Source organism: Thrips palmi, unplaced genomic scaffold, assembly GCF_012932325.1.
Source record: "Thrips palmi isolate BJ-2018 unplaced genomic scaffold, TpBJ-2018v1 HiC_scaffold_10, whole genome shotgun sequence".
NCBI classification, from domain to species: domain Eukaryota; kingdom Metazoa; phylum Arthropoda; class Insecta; order Thysanoptera; family Thripidae; genus Thrips; species Thrips palmi.
Genome location: NW_023144621.1, coordinates 299,644 through 317,197, shown reverse-complemented (window position 1 = coordinate 317,197; position 17,554 = coordinate 299,644). Strand labels below are relative to the sequence as shown.

General features: G+C 43.9%; 2 protein-coding genes and 1 long non-coding RNA gene across 12 annotated transcripts in view; 2 read left to right on the top strand and 1 right to left on the bottom strand.

Annotated features, from left to right (window-relative positions):
* The window catches only part of LOC117646678, a 586,045-nt gene that overhangs the window by 315,004 nt on the left and 253,487 nt on the right, over positions 1–17,554 (top strand). The gene's annotated exons all lie outside the window — the stretch shown is intronic.
* On the top strand, positions 5–17,410 carry LOC117646123 (translation initiation factor IF-2-like). 10 transcript variants are annotated; one of them, XM_034386844.1, is made up of 9 exons: positions 5–53; positions 3,284–3,423; positions 4,489–4,587; positions 5,445–5,576; positions 8,799–8,860; positions 9,210–9,487; positions 11,891–12,490; positions 14,860–15,015; positions 16,918–17,410. In XM_034386844.1, the coding sequence occupies exons 1-9, from the start codon at positions 35–37 to the stop codon at positions 17,178–17,180; spliced, it is 1,749 nt and encodes a 582-aa protein (XP_034242735.1). In that variant the 5' UTR covers positions 5–34; the 3' UTR covers positions 17,181–17,410. The 10 variants fall into 10 exon arrangements, with proteins under 10 accessions (XP_034242735.1, XP_034242816.1, XP_034242745.1 ...); XM_034386925.1 differs by lacking the exon at positions 11,891–12,490; XM_034386854.1 differs by lacking the exons at positions 5–53; positions 3,284–3,423 and adding an exon at positions 3,213–3,283.
* LOC117646882 lies at positions 6,930–11,120 on the bottom strand. The gene is made up of 3 exons (XR_004587809.1): positions 11,108–11,120; positions 8,715–8,717; positions 6,930–7,620 (listed from the first exon to the last, which is right to left on the bottom strand). It is a non-coding gene; the product is annotated as an uncharacterized LOC117646882 (long non-coding RNA).

The following is a 17,554-nucleotide window of genomic DNA, read 5'->3' as shown; positions in this document are numbered from 1 at the left end:
GACGTCGGCCGCCGGTGAATGGACGCAAGAGGAAATGACACTGCTGAGCTCTGGTGGAAAATGGTTGCATGTTCGACGGCTGTAGCGTGTCACTATTACACAATCAACATTCGGCCACTCTCTTTAAAAAAAAAAACACTGATTAATCTTTACTATACCTTGTTGACTTGCCTTTTAATAACGGAGCCTGTTACTCGGGTGGGGTTAAAAAACAATCAATTTTTAAAAAATCTGAAAATTTAGGTGTACGCCACCGTGTCTTGTCGTAAGCGTATTTCCGTGACTCTTGAAACGGAAGGAAGAAGAACACAAAGTAAGTACACAACTTTCGTCCCCTCGCCTGAGGAGGGGGTCTCAGGGGCGGCAGCCATCTTTTACCCTTCCTCCGGTGCACTCTCAGCACGTTATTAACTTTATGCTCATTTTGACAGTACGTACGCAAGTAATTAGTGCAACCATAATACGTTCTTTTCTTTTTTTAATGAACTGCTTAGGAAATATTAATTATTGTCCTGAGAATTTTGTTTTGTACATAATTTTACAAGGGAAATTAGTCTTACTTACTTAGAAAATACTATGTGTTATTGTCGTTTATACGAATCCGAAATTAATGAGGAAAAAGTCAGTAACGTCCTGAGAAAGTGAGGGGACGGAAAGTTGTGCACCCACTTGAGTTCTTCTTCCTTCAGTATCAAGAGTCGAGGAAATGCCCTATGGGCTTCGCGATATACTGGCGTGGTTATGGCGTGACCCGAAAATCACGCCATAAAAGACATGATATCGTGCTTCACGCCGTCATTGCATGAATGATAACGCGTTTCAAAAGAAAGTCACGCCAAAAAAGCGGCATAACAAGAAATTCACATCGAAAGTTGCCGGTCTTTCGGGACTTGGGGTAAGGTTGCCAAACATGGATCACTTTTTAAATAATCTTCTCTGTATAGAAATAAAGTATGGGTTGACTACTAAATTTGAATCTAATGTTGATGTTTACCCTACTGGTCATATGGCTACCAAAAATGGTACCTCTAACTCGAATACTTTGGAAGTTGTGAGGGCAAGAAAATATGGCTATTTTTGCTAAGGTTAGGTTAGGGTGGTCTAATCATGGATCACCCCACCAGCGTACGGACACAAAGCAAGGTATGCATTCGGTAGTCCCAAAATATCAATGTAGTCTGTTCAAAGTGCACGATGAAAAATTTTGAAGTGACTGCGGTGATTGCTTGGCCCAGAATCAGGGGTGCAAAAATTACGTTTTTGAACGTCATTTTTTCATCAATTTTCGGGGTTCTGTCTTAGGCGTCTTTCTAAACGCAACCCTGCAGAGTTAAGAGACGCAGTTGCAAACTTGTCAGATTCACATCGAACAGTCAAAGGGTCAGTCTAAGCAAGGAAAGACAGAAATATATAATCTCGTCACCTGGTCTCTAGATATAGACCCCCAAACAGAAATGATCCATGTTTGGTACCCCGATCCATGTTCGGCACTTTACCCTATGTCGACGCATCCTGATAAAACAATCCTAACTGCCAGAGTTCATCCAAGACAATCCTAACTCTTCGTGTCAGTTCAGAACTATCCCAACTGCTCATGACGTGAAAAGCGGTCTTTTCTCAAAGCTCGTGACGTCAACATACTTCGTAAATTTACTTGCTGAAGGGCTTCTAAGAAAGTTACATCCATATACAAAAACGTGCACTCTTAAAACCTTGCGAACCGATGTGTTTGTAAGCTTGCGGAGTGTCTCACTTGTTTGCAATGCGAAGAACCCATCCATATTGCAAATCAGTAGTTCGCAACTTGCGAAGAGGTGCTTCGCAATTTGCGAACAACGTGTTTGTATTGCGAAGCCCTTACAAACACATTGTTCGCAAAATTGCGAACTATTAGTTCGTAATACAATCAAGCCAAACTCTTCGCAAGCTGCGAACTAAATGGTTTGTAATGCGAACACATGCTTCGCAAGGTTTTAAGAGTGTGGACACACTGGTGAAACAAAGGCATAACGATTATGCCCTTTAAGGGCGTAAACGATTTACGCCCTTGAAGGGCATAAATCGTTAATGCCTTTGGAAAGGGCATTAAAATTTTGCTTGAAATTGCTATACCATTTACGTCCTGCCCAAGGGCATAAAACCATTTATGCCCTTGCAAGGGCGTAAAAGAGTATGCCCTTAAGGGCGTATTTTTATGCCTTTGTTTTAGGGGTAGGTTGGGGAAGAAAAGTACAAAACGCGTACTTTGCGCTGTACAGAAGTTCCAAATGAGGATTCAACTATTCTGCACATGTAATCCAATTCCTTCCTAATGAAATGGATCACTGTTCATTGATTATAGTTCCCCACATTACGTACAACATGCCAAAATGTATGTGATTTCGGAACTCCTCGAAAAGGGTAAGAAAAGTACACCACCGGAAAAGAAAAGTACAACGAAAAGAATTACGAGTTCGAACCAGGAGACCACCAATCTTGGCTCAGTACACGTTTACCCTTAAAGTGGAGAGCTTTCACTTGCCATTAGTTCAAGTTTCGTCAAAATCGGTCAATTGGTTCTGATTCTACATGGACTCATTACAGAAGGTCCAAAAAGCGTTTTCTCAGAGATAAGTGGGTACAGCATTTTTGTACTTTTCTTCCCCTTTTCACGTAAATGCCCAATAACTTGTTTATTTCGAGTCTAATTCTATAACTTGTGTTGACATTTTTTGCTTGTCTCGCCTAATCATATCTATTTCCGTGATCAATTCAATTTTCATCCCGGTTTTAGTTTCTTAGAGGGTGTTCTTTTCTTCCCCAATACCTGTACTTTTCTTCCCCAGCCGACTGTACTTTTCTTCCCCATTTCATTGTTACACTCATAATTAAATTGTGTTGAAGCCTAAGAGCATCGAACGGCACTGTTTTTCAAAGATGATGGTCTCAGCTATAAGGTGGTGTCGGCTGATTCTGCAGGAAGCTGTACTTAAAAGTACAAACATTTAAAAAAAATATTTTCATAGTTATTTTTAATGTGTTTTTCAAACGTGCAGTTTGATTCTAAATATTATATGTAGAACTGGGCTAAATTTATTTTTTGTCAGCGGGATGACCAATCTTTCTAAAACCACTAACGTTCAGCGTAGTTTCAGTTCGGAGATATAACGGGTGTACTTTTCTTACCCGAGCTTCGCGTGTACTTTTCTTACCCAATATACCCCTACCGGTGCATTGTATTTCGATTCACTGATTTGCAGTGAAGATGGTTTATGAACTACCGGTACTAGGTACATTTTTACAGGTACACAGATTAAAGTACGGATCCATAGCGGCTGTCGAATAATACTTCAACTGGGACGAAATAGGCAGAGTGGCAAGTTACCCTTCCTCTGCGCACTACGGCCCCAACCAACCACCGCTCAGCAGGGCTGCGCGACGCTCGTTTGTTTTCCCCGTTCGATTGAGTACTTCGGAGAAAACCTGAACCGTAAGTTGAGAAGAAATCAAGAAGAACAAACGCTGCTTATGTGCGAGAATATAACTTTGCGGATGCGGCAGAACGGCGACGCAGACACTTTTCCTCACCAATTTCCCATACATTGTTCTTATTTATTTCTTCTCATCTTCCGTTCCAGCTCTTCTCAAAAGTACCCTATTGCTGACTTCCGGTCTGGTTCGCCTCTCAAGAATCCGCTTGATTGCCTCGACCTGCCCACTACGGAACCAATAGAGTACTCCAAAGAAGCTTTGGCCCGGAAGAAGAAAAACAAAAACGGAAGTAAGAAATTGCAGTAACTATGAGATATATACGCTGCGGGCCCTCATGCGCAGCGTATATTTCCAATAGATACTGCAATTTTTTACTTCCGTTTTTGTTCTTCTTCTTCCGGGCCAGAACTTCTTTGAAGTACTCCAAACGCTATACAGCTCAGCGCATTTAAATCGATGGGCGAAGTGGACCGGAAGCGCAAAACAAATTCAGAAGATCCTATTTCAATAGACTATTCTAGTCGTGGCTGAGTGAAGAACAAGAAGAATCACAAAAGTGTACTTTTTTGCACTTTTGCTTCAAATGTTCAAGTCCCCTTGCTTACTAGAAGTTAATTCAAATATTTTCTAGTAAATGCAACATATTTCATCAAATATATTCACTTTAAATGCCCTAAATGGCGTCTTTTGTGATTCTTCTTGTTCTTCACTCAGCTACGACTAGAATAGTCTATTGGTGCATCGCAAATATGAAGAAGAAAGCATCTGGATGAACCTAGGCAGAAATCGGAAACGACCCTCTGATCGAGCTGTTGGGAGAGATTTCATCATAGATCGACGGCAACTGCCTCAACTGGTCATTTCGAAGAGCAGGAACGGAAGTAGAGACGATAATCAAGAAGAACGCAGTAAAAGAAAATTGTGAGAAAGGCCGGCTTGTGTTCTTCTTGATTTCATCTCAACTTCCGTTCCAAGTCGTCTCTGACGAACCCTCACGAATTTCTTCTCTCTCCGTAGGTCCTGCTTCTACCGCCTAAGAGCACCTGCATACGGAGCGTGCCCCGTGGTGATTCGTTTCCAACGGATGCTGCGCCAAGAGTCCCAGTCTGGCGTAAGGTAGTCGAGAGCACGCGTCTGAGTGTAGATACGGCGTCGTCACTCAAGACGAAGAAGCAGTGTCTAATCTTCGACCTGATGTAAGATTAGACTCTCATCCCACTGGCTGAGCGCAATGCATCCTACTTCCTTCTTCCTATAGTGTACTTCAATGATTATTGAAACGGAAGATGATGAACTGGAGTAAGCCCTACAAACAGCTTCTGCGCATACGCACCTGGTGGTGCGGGAACCCCTGCTCGTGCGCTGAAGCTGTTTTTAGGGCTTACCTTGGTTTTTCTTCTTTCGATTCAAGATTCATTGGAGTACCCTATTCGTAGCGCTTGATTCCATCTCACGGGGACGTTACGCATCTAAGGGGGGAGAGGGGAGGGGGTGTATCTGTTCCACATAACGCTGCGCTGCATGGGGGGACAGGGGGTCTGAGCCAGCGTAACGTTACGTTATATCGTCCCTCTACGAGAGTACATTTCAGAAGGTCCAACGGTAAATAAGGGTAAATAATGTCGTTATCTAAGTAACTTTGAGTAAAGGCGACCATTTTGAGAACTGGACGATTTGCGTTCGTAACTTGTATGAACATATTTATCCATGTTGATACTCATGGACCCTTCATCTTTGACTTCTGCTTTGACAGGGATTAGTCCCCGCCTTTCCCAGCTTATTTTCGCACGCATTTTAACTTTGAAACTTAATGTAAATCAATAATAGGACATTTTTAACTTGGGCTCAGCCTTGAGTTTTGACTCCACCAAGTTCTGGTGCAATTTTCACTTCATGGGGCAAGTTCAAAACTTGTCTGCACACTCACGGGTAGTCGGGCAAACCGGTGACACAAGTGCCATTTTCTGTTCCAGATGGAGTGCCAAATTTGCTTGGAAAACTTCAATGTCGCCGACCACCGGCCCAAAACGTTGCCCTGCGGGCATTCATTTTGCTTACAATGCCTCAAACGGCTCCCGACCAAAACGTGCCCCAATGACTCTCTGGTGAGTTTGAATGGTTAAAGGTAGGGAGAGTGGGGCGATTTGTAACAGGGGCGACTCGTAACAAATGCGTTTATTAATTCACTGATACTTTGACATAGTGACGAATGTCCAAAATTTTGATAAAATGAGATTTTTGGCTGCGTTATAGAACTTTTGATTTACTATCGCCTGGTGAAAAGCATGTATCGATATCTCTTCTAGATTCGGCGCAGGAAAATACTTCGAAATGACGAAAGTCCAGCTGTACTTTGACAAAATGACGAAAGTCCGCCGTACTTTGACAAAATGACGAAAGTCCAACCGTACTTTGACAAAATGACGAATGTCCATGTGTAATTCGACAAAATGGCGAAAGTCCAACTTTACTGTTAACACAAAATAAATGAAAGTTTTCATCCCGGGCATGTTCCATGATCATGCCGTCACTGTTTTCATGGATATTCCTCTTGTTGGGAACGCACCGATAGACTATATCCGTTTTTTTTGCAGTTGGGACATTCGTCATTTTGTCAAAGTACGGTTGGACATTCGTCATTTTGTCAAAGTACGGTTGGACTTTCGTCATTTTGTCAAAGTACGGCGGACTTTCGTCCATTTGGCCTAAGTTTCGTACGCTGAGAAATGACGAATGTCCACTATCTCGGGAACCAAGCTGCCGATTGCAACGGCTCTTGAACCCAAAGAACACGTATTCCTTCAGGAGTCTGAGGTATAAAATTTTACAATCAAATCCAATACCTCTATCTTCCAGCTCAATTTTTAAACTTGTTTTGGCTCTCCTGAAAAATCAGATATTGTGGACATTCGTCACTATGTCAAAGTACCAGTGAATTTAAGTGGAGGGAGCAGAGGAAAATCTGAGTATGGCCCCTCTTTCGCTTCAAGTAGAGGGTCCATAAACAATCCAAGCGGATGTGATCGGTGCTCAGGTATAGTTTTGGAGGGCGTCTGAAATATAGGGTACACCGAAAACAGGCAAATCTTTTATCTTGAGCTCTAGGAAGTTTCTGTCTGAGGCTCCCCAGGTATGAATCACCATCGAAGTACCGTTGGGGCCTTGAAGCGTGACCCCTTTACAATGTAACCACGTGGCATAAGCTGTTTTTTCTTTGTCCAGTGATAGTTAGGGACGCATTTCTTGCGTAACAGGGATTTGGGGTGATTCGTAACAGACCCGTATAAAAACAAGAATTGAAGTAGTTTTTGCAATTAAATGCTTGCATTATTTCTCGAAACATCTGCTGCCTAATTCCAATACATTTACACAGCTCAAAATGCATTTTAAAGCGAGTTATTCTATTCTTTTCTCCAAAATTGAAAACAGTGAGGTAAGGGTTGACATAGCCGGTTAGTTAAGGTTACTGTAAGGTGAAAAAACTATCTTCTAAAGTATAGGTGGCAGTGCTTTGGTTTTTGGTGATTTAGTTGCTTACTATAAAAAACTTTTACAGCCACAGACTGGACTCCCAACTCCCATTAGTTCCAAAGTTATGAGGGTTTTAGTGTTATTTTAGTCGTTTACTAAAAATTCTCCTTGCGATGAACCAAAAAGTTTACGAAGGTGTGATTTTTTATTTTAAGGCCCAATGAACATGCAAACAGACTAGCAAAGCCGGATTTCACAATATATGCATAGATAAGCTGCAATTTCTGTTTGGAAAATGCGTTTTGAATTTTTTACTGAAATTTGGTAAAATTTTGCAATTTTTTGGTGTTTTTTTGTGTTTTTTGAGAAAAATTCCTGTTTCATGTTGGAATTTTGGAAATCCGGCTTTGCTACGAGATAGGCAAATCAATAAAGAACTTGTAAAACAAAAATCAAGTCTCGACAACTTTTGGTTCATCGCAAGGAGAATTTTTAGTTAACGACTAACTTTGTTACGTAAACTTCAATAACTCAGAAAATAATGGGAGTTGAGTGCCTCAACTTTGGGTTTAAGTTCATCTTATAGTAAGCAACCTGAAACCTAAATACAAACATGATGCCACAATTATTTTGAAAAATGATATTTCACATTTTTTTCACTTTACAGTAACCTTAATGCTGAGGCGGTCAACGGCAGCTTGTAATGTAGATTTTAAGGCGTCTGCAGGACATCCGAAGAACAACTGCTGGAGGAGATGACATTCCCGACGATGCTTCATTTATACTAGGATTCAGGATGGAAGGCGGCTGGCGGTGGTGCGGTGGTAGATGACGGCCGACTACCTGACTCTGGCCCGAAGTCCGGGCGAGGGTGGTGTGGGTCGAGAGTCCCCGCCTTTTGTCTCTTTGCATTTATAATGACCGTTCAAAAGTCTCAGAAATTTTAAAAAATTTGTACAAACTGAGCGTTTATTTGGACTCACGAGAAAAAACCGACTTGGTTTGAAAAAAAGTTGAAGGTTGTGTCATTTTTAGTCAATTTAAGTTTTGGATAGTCTTTCCCTAAAATCCGTCAAAATTGTCGTAGCGACATGCCGTTTGCACAACCCTCCATAAAATGTTATTAACGTTTTACAACAAGTATTAGTTTTAATTTGAGTTCAATATTTAAGTTTCGGTTTGGTGCAGAAGTAAAAAGGCCATTATTATTCCTCTGCCTTTTGTTCTGACTGCGAGGGTCGCGCTCCACCCGCACAAAGGGGCGGGGTCCGGGGGCCCGTGTCGAAGGGTCCAGCACGGGCCAGGTCAGAAATGTTGTTGCGGTAGCTGGGGAGGCGTAGCAAGGCGACAAAGATTGCCGAGCCGCCTTCCATCCTGAATCCTAGTATAATGTGTAGGATGTTATGAAAAGCCCTAAGGCTGTTACAAATCACCCCATGCTGGGGCGATTCGTAACAGCATGCCAGGGTTTGGAAAGCGTCTTAGATTTCCAAGATTACGGATTCCAGATTGATCCAATGGAGCTGTACAGTCACGTTAAAGGGCCAGACTGCTCAACTGGCACAAGTTTGGAACCGATATGCAGAATGTTCTTTATTTTGTATAGAGAATTCCGAAATCTGTTACATGTTACAAATCGCCCCACCCTCCCTTATTTTTTATTTCCATAATTGTTACTACTTATTGACAGAAAAAACTTCCCACATAATTTTAAGTAATACATTGTACGTGTCAAAGAAGAAATTTCTACATATTACTGTTGTAGGCAATACTACCTGGTTTACTGACGATAAAGTCAGTAAGAGGCTAAAGTGTGGTAGTCAAGTTTTTTTTTTTGTTTTTTTTTTCTGTTGCAGCCCTTCTTTGGCTCGGCCGACGCACTCGCTGACAATTTCACCGTGATCAAGCTCTGTAGCCAGTAAGTCCTGTTCCTAGCGGTCCATTCATTCTCAGTCTCGCATTAACTTTTTTCTCTCTGGCCATAAAGTTTTTTTGTGCAAACGTAATAAGTACTATTTTCTCTTAAGCTACGCACCGTTTTGTTCATTGTATAATGTGTTTAGTCCATTAAACCTGACTTTTTATCATCTGCAATGTAAGTTTCATTTTCTATATGATCTATTGAAACTTTCACTCCGAAAATGATCTAAATTGTGCGTAGGTAAAGATAAAAGAGTCCATAGAGGTCTGAGAGAGCTTCTTAGCCAATCCCACGGTAGATACGCTGACGAGGGGTCAACCAAGCTCACCAAACTCATTCCGCTCAGGAGGCCTATGCAGATGCACTGCAAAAAGTGCAATAGAGTTGCCACAACAACGTGCGAAGACGAGCAACATGAGGTGCTCAGCCTGCGGAGAGCTCGCGCGCAGGATGCGGGGCCCGTGCTGGCGGCGCTGCGGCGGGCCGAGGAGAGGCTGGACAAGCTGGGGAAGGCCCTCGTCGAGTGCCTTGACGAAGAGCGGGCCGGCCTGGCCGCAGCCAGGGCTCGTCTGCAGGAGGCCATGGGGGCGAGTCCGGACGCTTGGGAGCAGGCCAAGCAGGCGGGTAAGCAAGCGCAGCTACTAATGGACCGGGGTGTGTTTTATGGTTTCAACTTAATTAGCCAGTGTTTGTACTCACACTGATATTACTGATGTGATTAGTTTGATGCAATTTGCTGCGATAAAAAGGCAAATGTGGTTCCTTCAAATTATCGCAGCGGTGGCAGTAATAAAAAAAATTATCGCATTAAAAATGCTATAAGTCTCCTAGGTTTTGGCCGGTCTGGGCCCAGATTATCACAGTTTTGGTGTGATAAAATAATAACTACGCTAATAAAGCGGTAAATGCGCTATGGTTAAGGGGAGGTTCTGGTGAAAATGCTATTTGCTCCTAAATAGGTCCCACTGTGAAAATTAGTTAAAAATTTGATGTCTTACCAAGTAATTATTAAAATTTTTCATTGGGGAGGCACATTCTATGCCCTGAACCCAGTCGCAGTGCCTTTTTCTCCTATTTAGGCTTTAACTTCAAACATCTTCTTGCGCATAGTATTTTGTCGTAAAAGGTTGGCCTTGACATTTTTCACTTCTTTGACTCATTTTTAAAAGATGCCGGCATGCACAACTCAAAATGTAAATTACCGTTTTATTCGCAAGCTTTCTTACCAAGCATTTCTCTGTAATTGATCAATAATGTACAAAATAATCAATGTTTAGGGGTCAGCTTAAAAAACTTACAACTAAGTCACAGGAATAAATTGCTGTCCAAGGGAGTTTTTGGACAATGGACAGCACGGAAGTTACATTTTGCCCAGTTTTAGCCTGTTTTGACAGGTAAATGCTTGATCTGCATGCTCGGTTTGTGTGTGGGATAGTAGTTTAAGGTGTTGGGAGTGCAGCACTCTCTCAAGTACTCTGTGTGTGCCTCCATGTGTGTACTCAATACACATCAAGGTTAACAGTGTGTGTTCCGAGGGGGTACACACTCCAACAGATCGTGTACAGAGTACTCGGTGTTACGCTGTAATACGGGGATATTACGCGTGTATTATAGCAGTAAGGGGGGACCCTGGTGAAAGAATGGTCAAAACTGCCAAAAATAGTATTTTCAAAGTTCATAGATAATAACAGGAAAAGTAGCGATTTAAATCGGCAACTTTGGCCCGTCCCGTACATTAAGAAACGTACGAATTTCGCCCATAATTGACCCTGACGGGATTCAAACCTGAGTCTGAGGTTAAAATAAATTTCGTTTTCGTCATCAGCATCCTCAAAAACATAAGAAACAATGCAAAAATTCGAATAAAAAGAATGTTCAAAATATACGCCACTGGGATTTGAACCCGGGTCCGAACTTCTCCGATTCGCTCGAAACTGGCACCATTGGTTTTTTCTCGTCGCCCCGATTCCAAAAATACCCCTACATGCCCTCCTAGCTGCATCCGTTGCCGAAATCCTCCTCGACCCCATGCAGACCATGATGCACCTGCAGCAGCGCCCCCGGGGCTCGGATCGGATTTGCTGCCACCGGGCGGTTCTTAGGGTCACCCAAGGAGGCTGCATACCAAATTTGGTCAAGATCGGACCACGGGAAGTCCTCGGACGGACGAACGGACGGACGGACGCACAGCAGGCATCATACTATATGCCCGTCCCTCCGTCATTTTTTTACAAAAAAATGAACGGGACGGGCCAAAAATGTGCGGTTTCAGATTCAACAGGTTGAACACCTTTAAACTATGTAGGTAGTTCCTTCATCATTTGGAAAGGAATAACATTGAGATCAGTTGTCGTTGGCTTAAACGCTCAACTTCACAGCTTTGCTCAGTCGACAAAAAATTTTGTCGGAGGAAGACTTTCTGCGTTCCTGGTTGACACCTACATGAGTCATCTTGCATAGACTCTATTCATTGATGACTTGTCGACAAATTTTAGTGACGGAATCTTGATATAAGCCCTATTTTTTTTTACAAACACCTAAAAGTTTGAAAAAAAGGCAAAATATTCACTCTTTTTTTTTCAAATGTTAAAATTTGACAATTCATATCTCAAGACAGAAGTTGAAATTGAAAATTCCGTCACTAAAATCTCTTCTATACATCTTAAGGATAACTCATAAAAATTTTTAAGACTTTCCGTTCCAATGAAAGACGCAGGAAGATTTTTCCCCAACGCTCTAAAAAACACTAAAAAGCCACTTTTCTCAGAGACCATTCAACATTTTGGATTAAATTTCGTATTGGGGACTCACCATAATGAACCATAGAACAAAGCAAAGTTGCAACTTTCTGGGATTATTTTAAAGCCTACTTGAAAATTTCCCCAAGGTCCCCCCTTAAAATGCCAAAATTTGGCACATTTTGCCCCAAAATGGTATTACAATTACGTGTATTACGCGTAATACACGGTGTTTGTTAACAAGGTATTACACGAGTGTTAAGCCCCTCGGTGTGTTCCGATTGCGCAGCCCTTTCCCGCAGCGCGGTGGAGCTCGCGGACCCCGCGCAGGCCCGCCTGCTCCTGGGCCGCCTCGTGAGTGGCGGTGCGCTGGGGGTGCACTCCGCGCCAGTTAGGAGGCCAGTCGGACGGCCGCCCAAGGAGTCGGTCGGGAGTTCACCCAAGAAGCCGAGAGGACGTCCACGCAAGAAGCCAGTCGGGAGTTCACCCAAGAGGCCAGTTGGGAGTTTCCCCGAGAAGCCAGTCGGGAGTTCGGCCAAGAAGCCGAGAGGACGTCCACGCAAGAAGCCAGTCGGGAGTTCACCCAAGAGGCCAGTTGGGAGTTTCCCCGAGAAGCCAGTCGGGAGTTCGGCCAAGAAGCCCAGAGGACGTCCACGCAAGAAGCCAGTCGGGAGTTCACCCAAGAGGCCAGTTGGGAGTTTCCCCGAGAAGCCAGTCGGGAGTTCTTCTAAGAGGCCCAGAGGACGTCCACCCAAGAGGCCAGTCGGAAGTTCGCCCGGGAAGCAAGTCGGAGGTTCACCCAGGATGCCGGTCGGGAGTTCGCCTGAGACGCCTCTCGAAACGCCGCGTTACAGACGCTTCACTCTCGCCGCTCAGATACGTAGGCAAGGTGTGCTTGTGCATCTTCCTGCATAAATGGTTCTGGTGATGCACACTCTCAGCCTCGTAGTGACATTTTTGTCCACTAATTGTCTTTTTCTCTCTTGCTTATGCATATTAAGTGGGGACCCTGGCGAAACTTTCAAGTAGGCTTTATAATAATCCCAGAAAGTTGAAACTTTGCTTAGTCATAAGGTTCATTATGGTGAGTTCCCAATACAAAATTTAATCCAAAATGTTGAACGGTCTCTGAGAAAAGTGGCTTTTTAGGGTTTTTTAGAGCGTTGGGGAAAAATCTTCCTGCGTCTTTCATTGGAACGGAAAGTCTTAAAATTTTTTTGAGTTATCCTAAAGATGTATAAAATAGATTTTAGTGACGGAATTTTCAATTTCAACTTCTGTCCTGAGATATAAATTGTCAAATTTTATCATTTAAAAAAAAGTGAATATTTCGCCTTTTTTTTCAAACTTTTAGGTGTTTGTAAAACAAAATAGGGCTTATATCAAGATTCCGTCACTAAAATTTGTCGACAAGTCATCAATTAATAGAGTCTATGCAAGACGACTCATGTAGGTGTCAACCAGGAACACAGAAAGTCTTTCTCTGACAAAACTTTTTGTCGGCTGAGCAAAGCTGTGAAGTTGAGCGTATAAGCCAACGACAACTGATCCCAATGTTATTCCTTTCCGAATGATGAAGGAACTACCTACATAGTTTAAAGGTGTTCAACCTGTTGAATCTGAAACCCTCTATGCACTTTTTATCTATGAACTTTGAAAATACTATTTTTGGCAGTTTTGACCATTTTTTCACCAGGGTCCCCCCTTAAAGTCCACATGTGTTAAGTGTGACGGTGTATACTCACCGTTACCAACTGACGAGACCCGTCCGTGCGCGTACTTTTCTTTGTGTGTACTCAAATGCTTACCACCTTACGAAGTATTTTGAGATCAAATAGTACTCTTGAGATCAAATAGTACCCTGCAAACTCAAGTGCGTTCCAGGCATGAACTTCTTGGTGCATGCCTGCAGGCACACACCTTTTTTCTGCATGCCTCAGGCACACACTTGCTTGTATGCATATGCATGCATTAGCGACGGCAAGTGTGTGCCTGAGGCATGCGGCAAAGAAGTGTGTGCCTGCCAGGCACACTGTAAAAAATAGCTTTAAATTTATGTAGCCAATGGCTTTTTGAATTTTCTTAGCCAGACACGAAAGTGTGTTTAAAGCGCCACTGGCTATGGAAAGGCCACTTTCCAAACCACGAGATCTAATATATAGAGCCATTGGCTTAAAAAATTTCAAGTCGAAATGTGAAATTTACCACTTGGCTAACAAAACGATGCTTTCCTGCGCCACGAATTTAAATTTGACAGCCCCTTGGCGGAGAAAAATCATAGGTGTGGCACTGAAAAGGCATCCAACTCAGACGACAGTTAAGAAATTTCAAGTCGTGGCTAAGGGAAGAATGCTTTGCTTCGCCACACGTGGTGGTGGCCAGACTAATCCTCGCGAGTCCATATTAAAGCGCTGTTGAGCGCTCCACCCAGCAGTGGTGCGGTGGCCGAGAGGTCAAGGCACAAGACATCCAAGTTGAAGTTTCGGGTTCTATACCGAACGCTTGTGCCGCTTTTTTCATCGGCCCGAGACGAATTCTCCTCGCCAAACTTGAAAGTTCACAATATTGGTTCCGAGCATACTTTTCAGCGCCACGACTCAAAAATTGCCATTTGGCGTAGGAAAGAAGCCTTCTGATCGCCAGTGGCCAGCAAAATTTAGTGTGCCATGGCGAATGAAGTTTCATTGCCACTGGCACACAAAATTCATTAAGAGTATAACTAAGAAGGGGCGTTTCACTAGCCACAACACGAGAATTCGTGTCAAAATTTTTTACAGTGCATGCAGAAAAGAAGTGTGTGCTTGCAGGCATGCCGAAAAGAAGTGTGTGCCTGCCAGGCATGCGGCAAAGAAGTGTGTGCCTACAGGCATGCAGAAAAGAAGTGAGTGCCTGCAGGCATGCACCAAGAAGTGCATGCCTGGCACACACTTGAGTTTGCAGAGTACAAACTAATTTACTTCGTTATACGAGTGGTCATCGGACAGAACAACCTATTTTCAATGGGTTTCCCATGTGACTTACGCCCTTATGCCCAACGGCCACTGATACGAAAAAAATAGTTCGTAAATTACGCAGTATTTTCTTTGAAAGCTTATTTATGCTCAAAATACTTTGTAACAAGAAGCTGCTTTTCTTTGTCAGGTCCAAAATAGCTATTAAGGTGTTAGGAGTGCAGCGCTCTCTCAAGTACTCAGTGTGTTCCTCCATGTGTGTAATCAGCACGCATCAAGGTTTACAGTGTGTGTTCCGATTTTGCAGCCCTTTCCCGCAGCTCGGTGGAGCTCGCGGACCCCGCGCAGGCCCGCCTGGTGCTGAGCCGCCTTCCGAGTGGCGGGGCGCTGCAAGTGCCTGAAGAACGCCACGGAGCGAAGCGACGCCATTCGATGATCGAGGGGCTGGGCCAGCGAGCGCCGGGTGAGTTCTCGCCACGGCTTGTTTCTTTCATGCACTGTAAATGTCGTACGGTGAAAGGCTGCACCAACATATTATGGTGGGAATTTTCTCCATAATACCTACCAAATTCGTTAAAATATCTATAAGGTACAGTGAATTCTGAATGGTATGTTACGAAGTCAGCTGCAGCACCATAATATGGAACATTTTCCCCATAATATGGAGAATCTTCACTGTAGAACATTTAGAGTGTGCACTCTAAGTTATTACGTACTTACTTTACGTACTTTTTTCGAGCATGCGCGTGAAACGCTCGAATTCGTGCGCAACGACGCACACTTTCGTTCATTTTAAAACTCATGCGTGGTTTTGTGCAAAGCTTGTGCACCAAAAAAGGACATAGCAATTTGTAGTGTGTGCCCTTTCTGTCAACTACGCTGACAGGTGCATCATTACTCGTTTCTGCGCAAGCACTGTTAAGGCAGTGAGGATGGCACTTTTGTTTATGAAGAATTTTGTACGACTAACTTGCACGCCTTCGTGGAATTTGCCTAAAATTGCCTTAAATGCTTAAATTCATGCAATTTTGAGCACAATTTTATGCACACTGTACAAGGTAGGTTTACGCCAGACCGCGTCTTGTCGTAACAGGCTTCGCGATGTCTCGCGGCCTGTTCCTCCAATCCGCGCCTGGCGTACCTACCTTGGCCTGCGGCGCTAGCCTGCCTTCGGCAGGCATTGGCTTGTCCATCGTCGGTTACTTCCTACGTGTTGCATGCTGGGGAACTCCGCCCCCCAGACCCCCCTTAATTCAAGATAGAGTTGCTACATCTACAGATAACACGATCTTGACCCTTGTCACTTTTTAACTTGACGAAGCTGGGGGGCTCCGCCCCCCAGACCCCCCTTTCTTCAAGACAGGTGATCTACCTGCAGAAAACTCGATTTTTCGCCGTTTTTTAGGTGTTTTTCGGCTATAAAAACTGAACCAGTTGAGCTAGGATGGTGAAATTTCGCGTGTGCCGAGCCAAGAACATACCTAATAAGCCTGCAAAATCTCAGCCAGATCGGCCGAGCCGTTCAGGAGGAGTAGTGTACACGCACACGCAGACAGACAGACAGACAGACAGACAGACAGGAAAAATTTTTCAACCCCACTGGAGTAACAGGCTTCGCTATCGCTCAGCCAAAAATCCCTGCGAAGAATCGCTTCGTCCTACGAAGGAAGTGTAGGCAATGTAAAATCTACGAAGAAGTGCTTCGAATTATGAAGCAAAATCCTTGGTAGTCCGAATCATTCCTTGCCTTCATTTACTTTGTAGTTGTGAAGCGAATGCTTTGTAGGCTTTTAAGAGCGCAAAACGTTACCCAGGATTAAAATCATACATCGTACACGTACTAAATTGTTCATGAACGTCAAAAACTTCAGACGCGGTTTGAGCTTCAGGGTCGCTAAATGGGGATCTAACCGAGTGAGGTGACCCCAGCAGTGGATTGCACTCCGAACGAGGAATCCATTGGTGGGGTCACACATCACTGCAAATTGGATGGAAAGACTTCGCGCCACAATACGGCGAGACTTAAAGTGTCGCCGTTAGACCTGTAAGTCTTGCCAAAGTTTGGTCCGACAAAAAAGTCTCGCCACAAAATGGGCAGACACAGACGTCTCACCACAGAATGGGGAGACGTTTGTGCTGAGACTTTCTTGTCTGACCAAATTTTGGCGAGACTTCCAGGCCTGACCACAACTTGGCGAAACTTTATGGCTCGCCTCTGGACTGGTGAGAAGCCTGACCTTTGGATTTGTAGTGTTTCGCTTCGAGTCCTGCTTTGCGACCCTGGAGCTCAAAACGCGTCTAGAGTTTTGGCAGACGGCGCCGGTCTTCTGGCCCACTGTGTAACGGTGATCTCTTTCCCCCGCAGCTCCGTGTTCGCAAGAGCGCTCAAGCGGCGCCGCTAGGTCCCTGCCAGTCGGCACGAGGGTCGTCCGGGGGCCCCACTGGGGCAAGACGTGGACCTACGACGGGACCCCGCCGAGGCCCGGCACTGTACGTGTCTGGTACGAGGAAAACCTCCGGGCCGAGGTGAAGTGGGACTCGGGAGTCACCCAGTGGGTCAGCTACGGGCAGAACTACAAATATCATGTGGTCCCACTCACCGACTTGGGAAGTGCACCTCAGCAGTAGCAACGCATGGTCACTACTTGAGTTAAGGGTTGAAGGCGCATGAGCCAACGCTTCTTTGGTCGCCTTTGACAATACGTAAATCGTACTGCCCATCAGTAGGCTTTAGTTTGTATTACTGAATACTGATTAATCACCGTGAGTCAACATGTCTTTTCTTTCAGTTTGTAATACTGAAAATTGATTTATCTCCGTGGGTCAACATGTCTTGTCTTTGGGTTGGTTTTTTTTTTCGATTAAGACAAAATATGTCAATTAATGTACAAGTAAGAAAAGTTGTACAGATTTTGATTTTGACTTCAATTTTACGCTCTTGACTGTTTGACACTTTGTCCAAGACAAAATATGTGAATGAGTCTTATGGTAAGAAAAGTCAT

What these genes read in the sequence shown, in the direction of transcription:
- LOC117646123 (XM_034386844.1), top strand. An exon ending in GAGTCCCAGTCTGGCGTAAG is followed by an intron (nt 4,588 to 5,444) that starts GTAGTCGAGAGC and finishes TTTCTGTTCCAG; the next exon opens with ATGGAGTGCCAAATTTGCTT. An exon ending in GGAGCAGGCCAAGCAGGCGG is followed by an intron (nt 9,488 to 11,890) that starts GTAAGCAAGCGC and finishes CCGATTGCGCAG; the next exon opens with CCCTTTCCCGCAGCGCGGTG.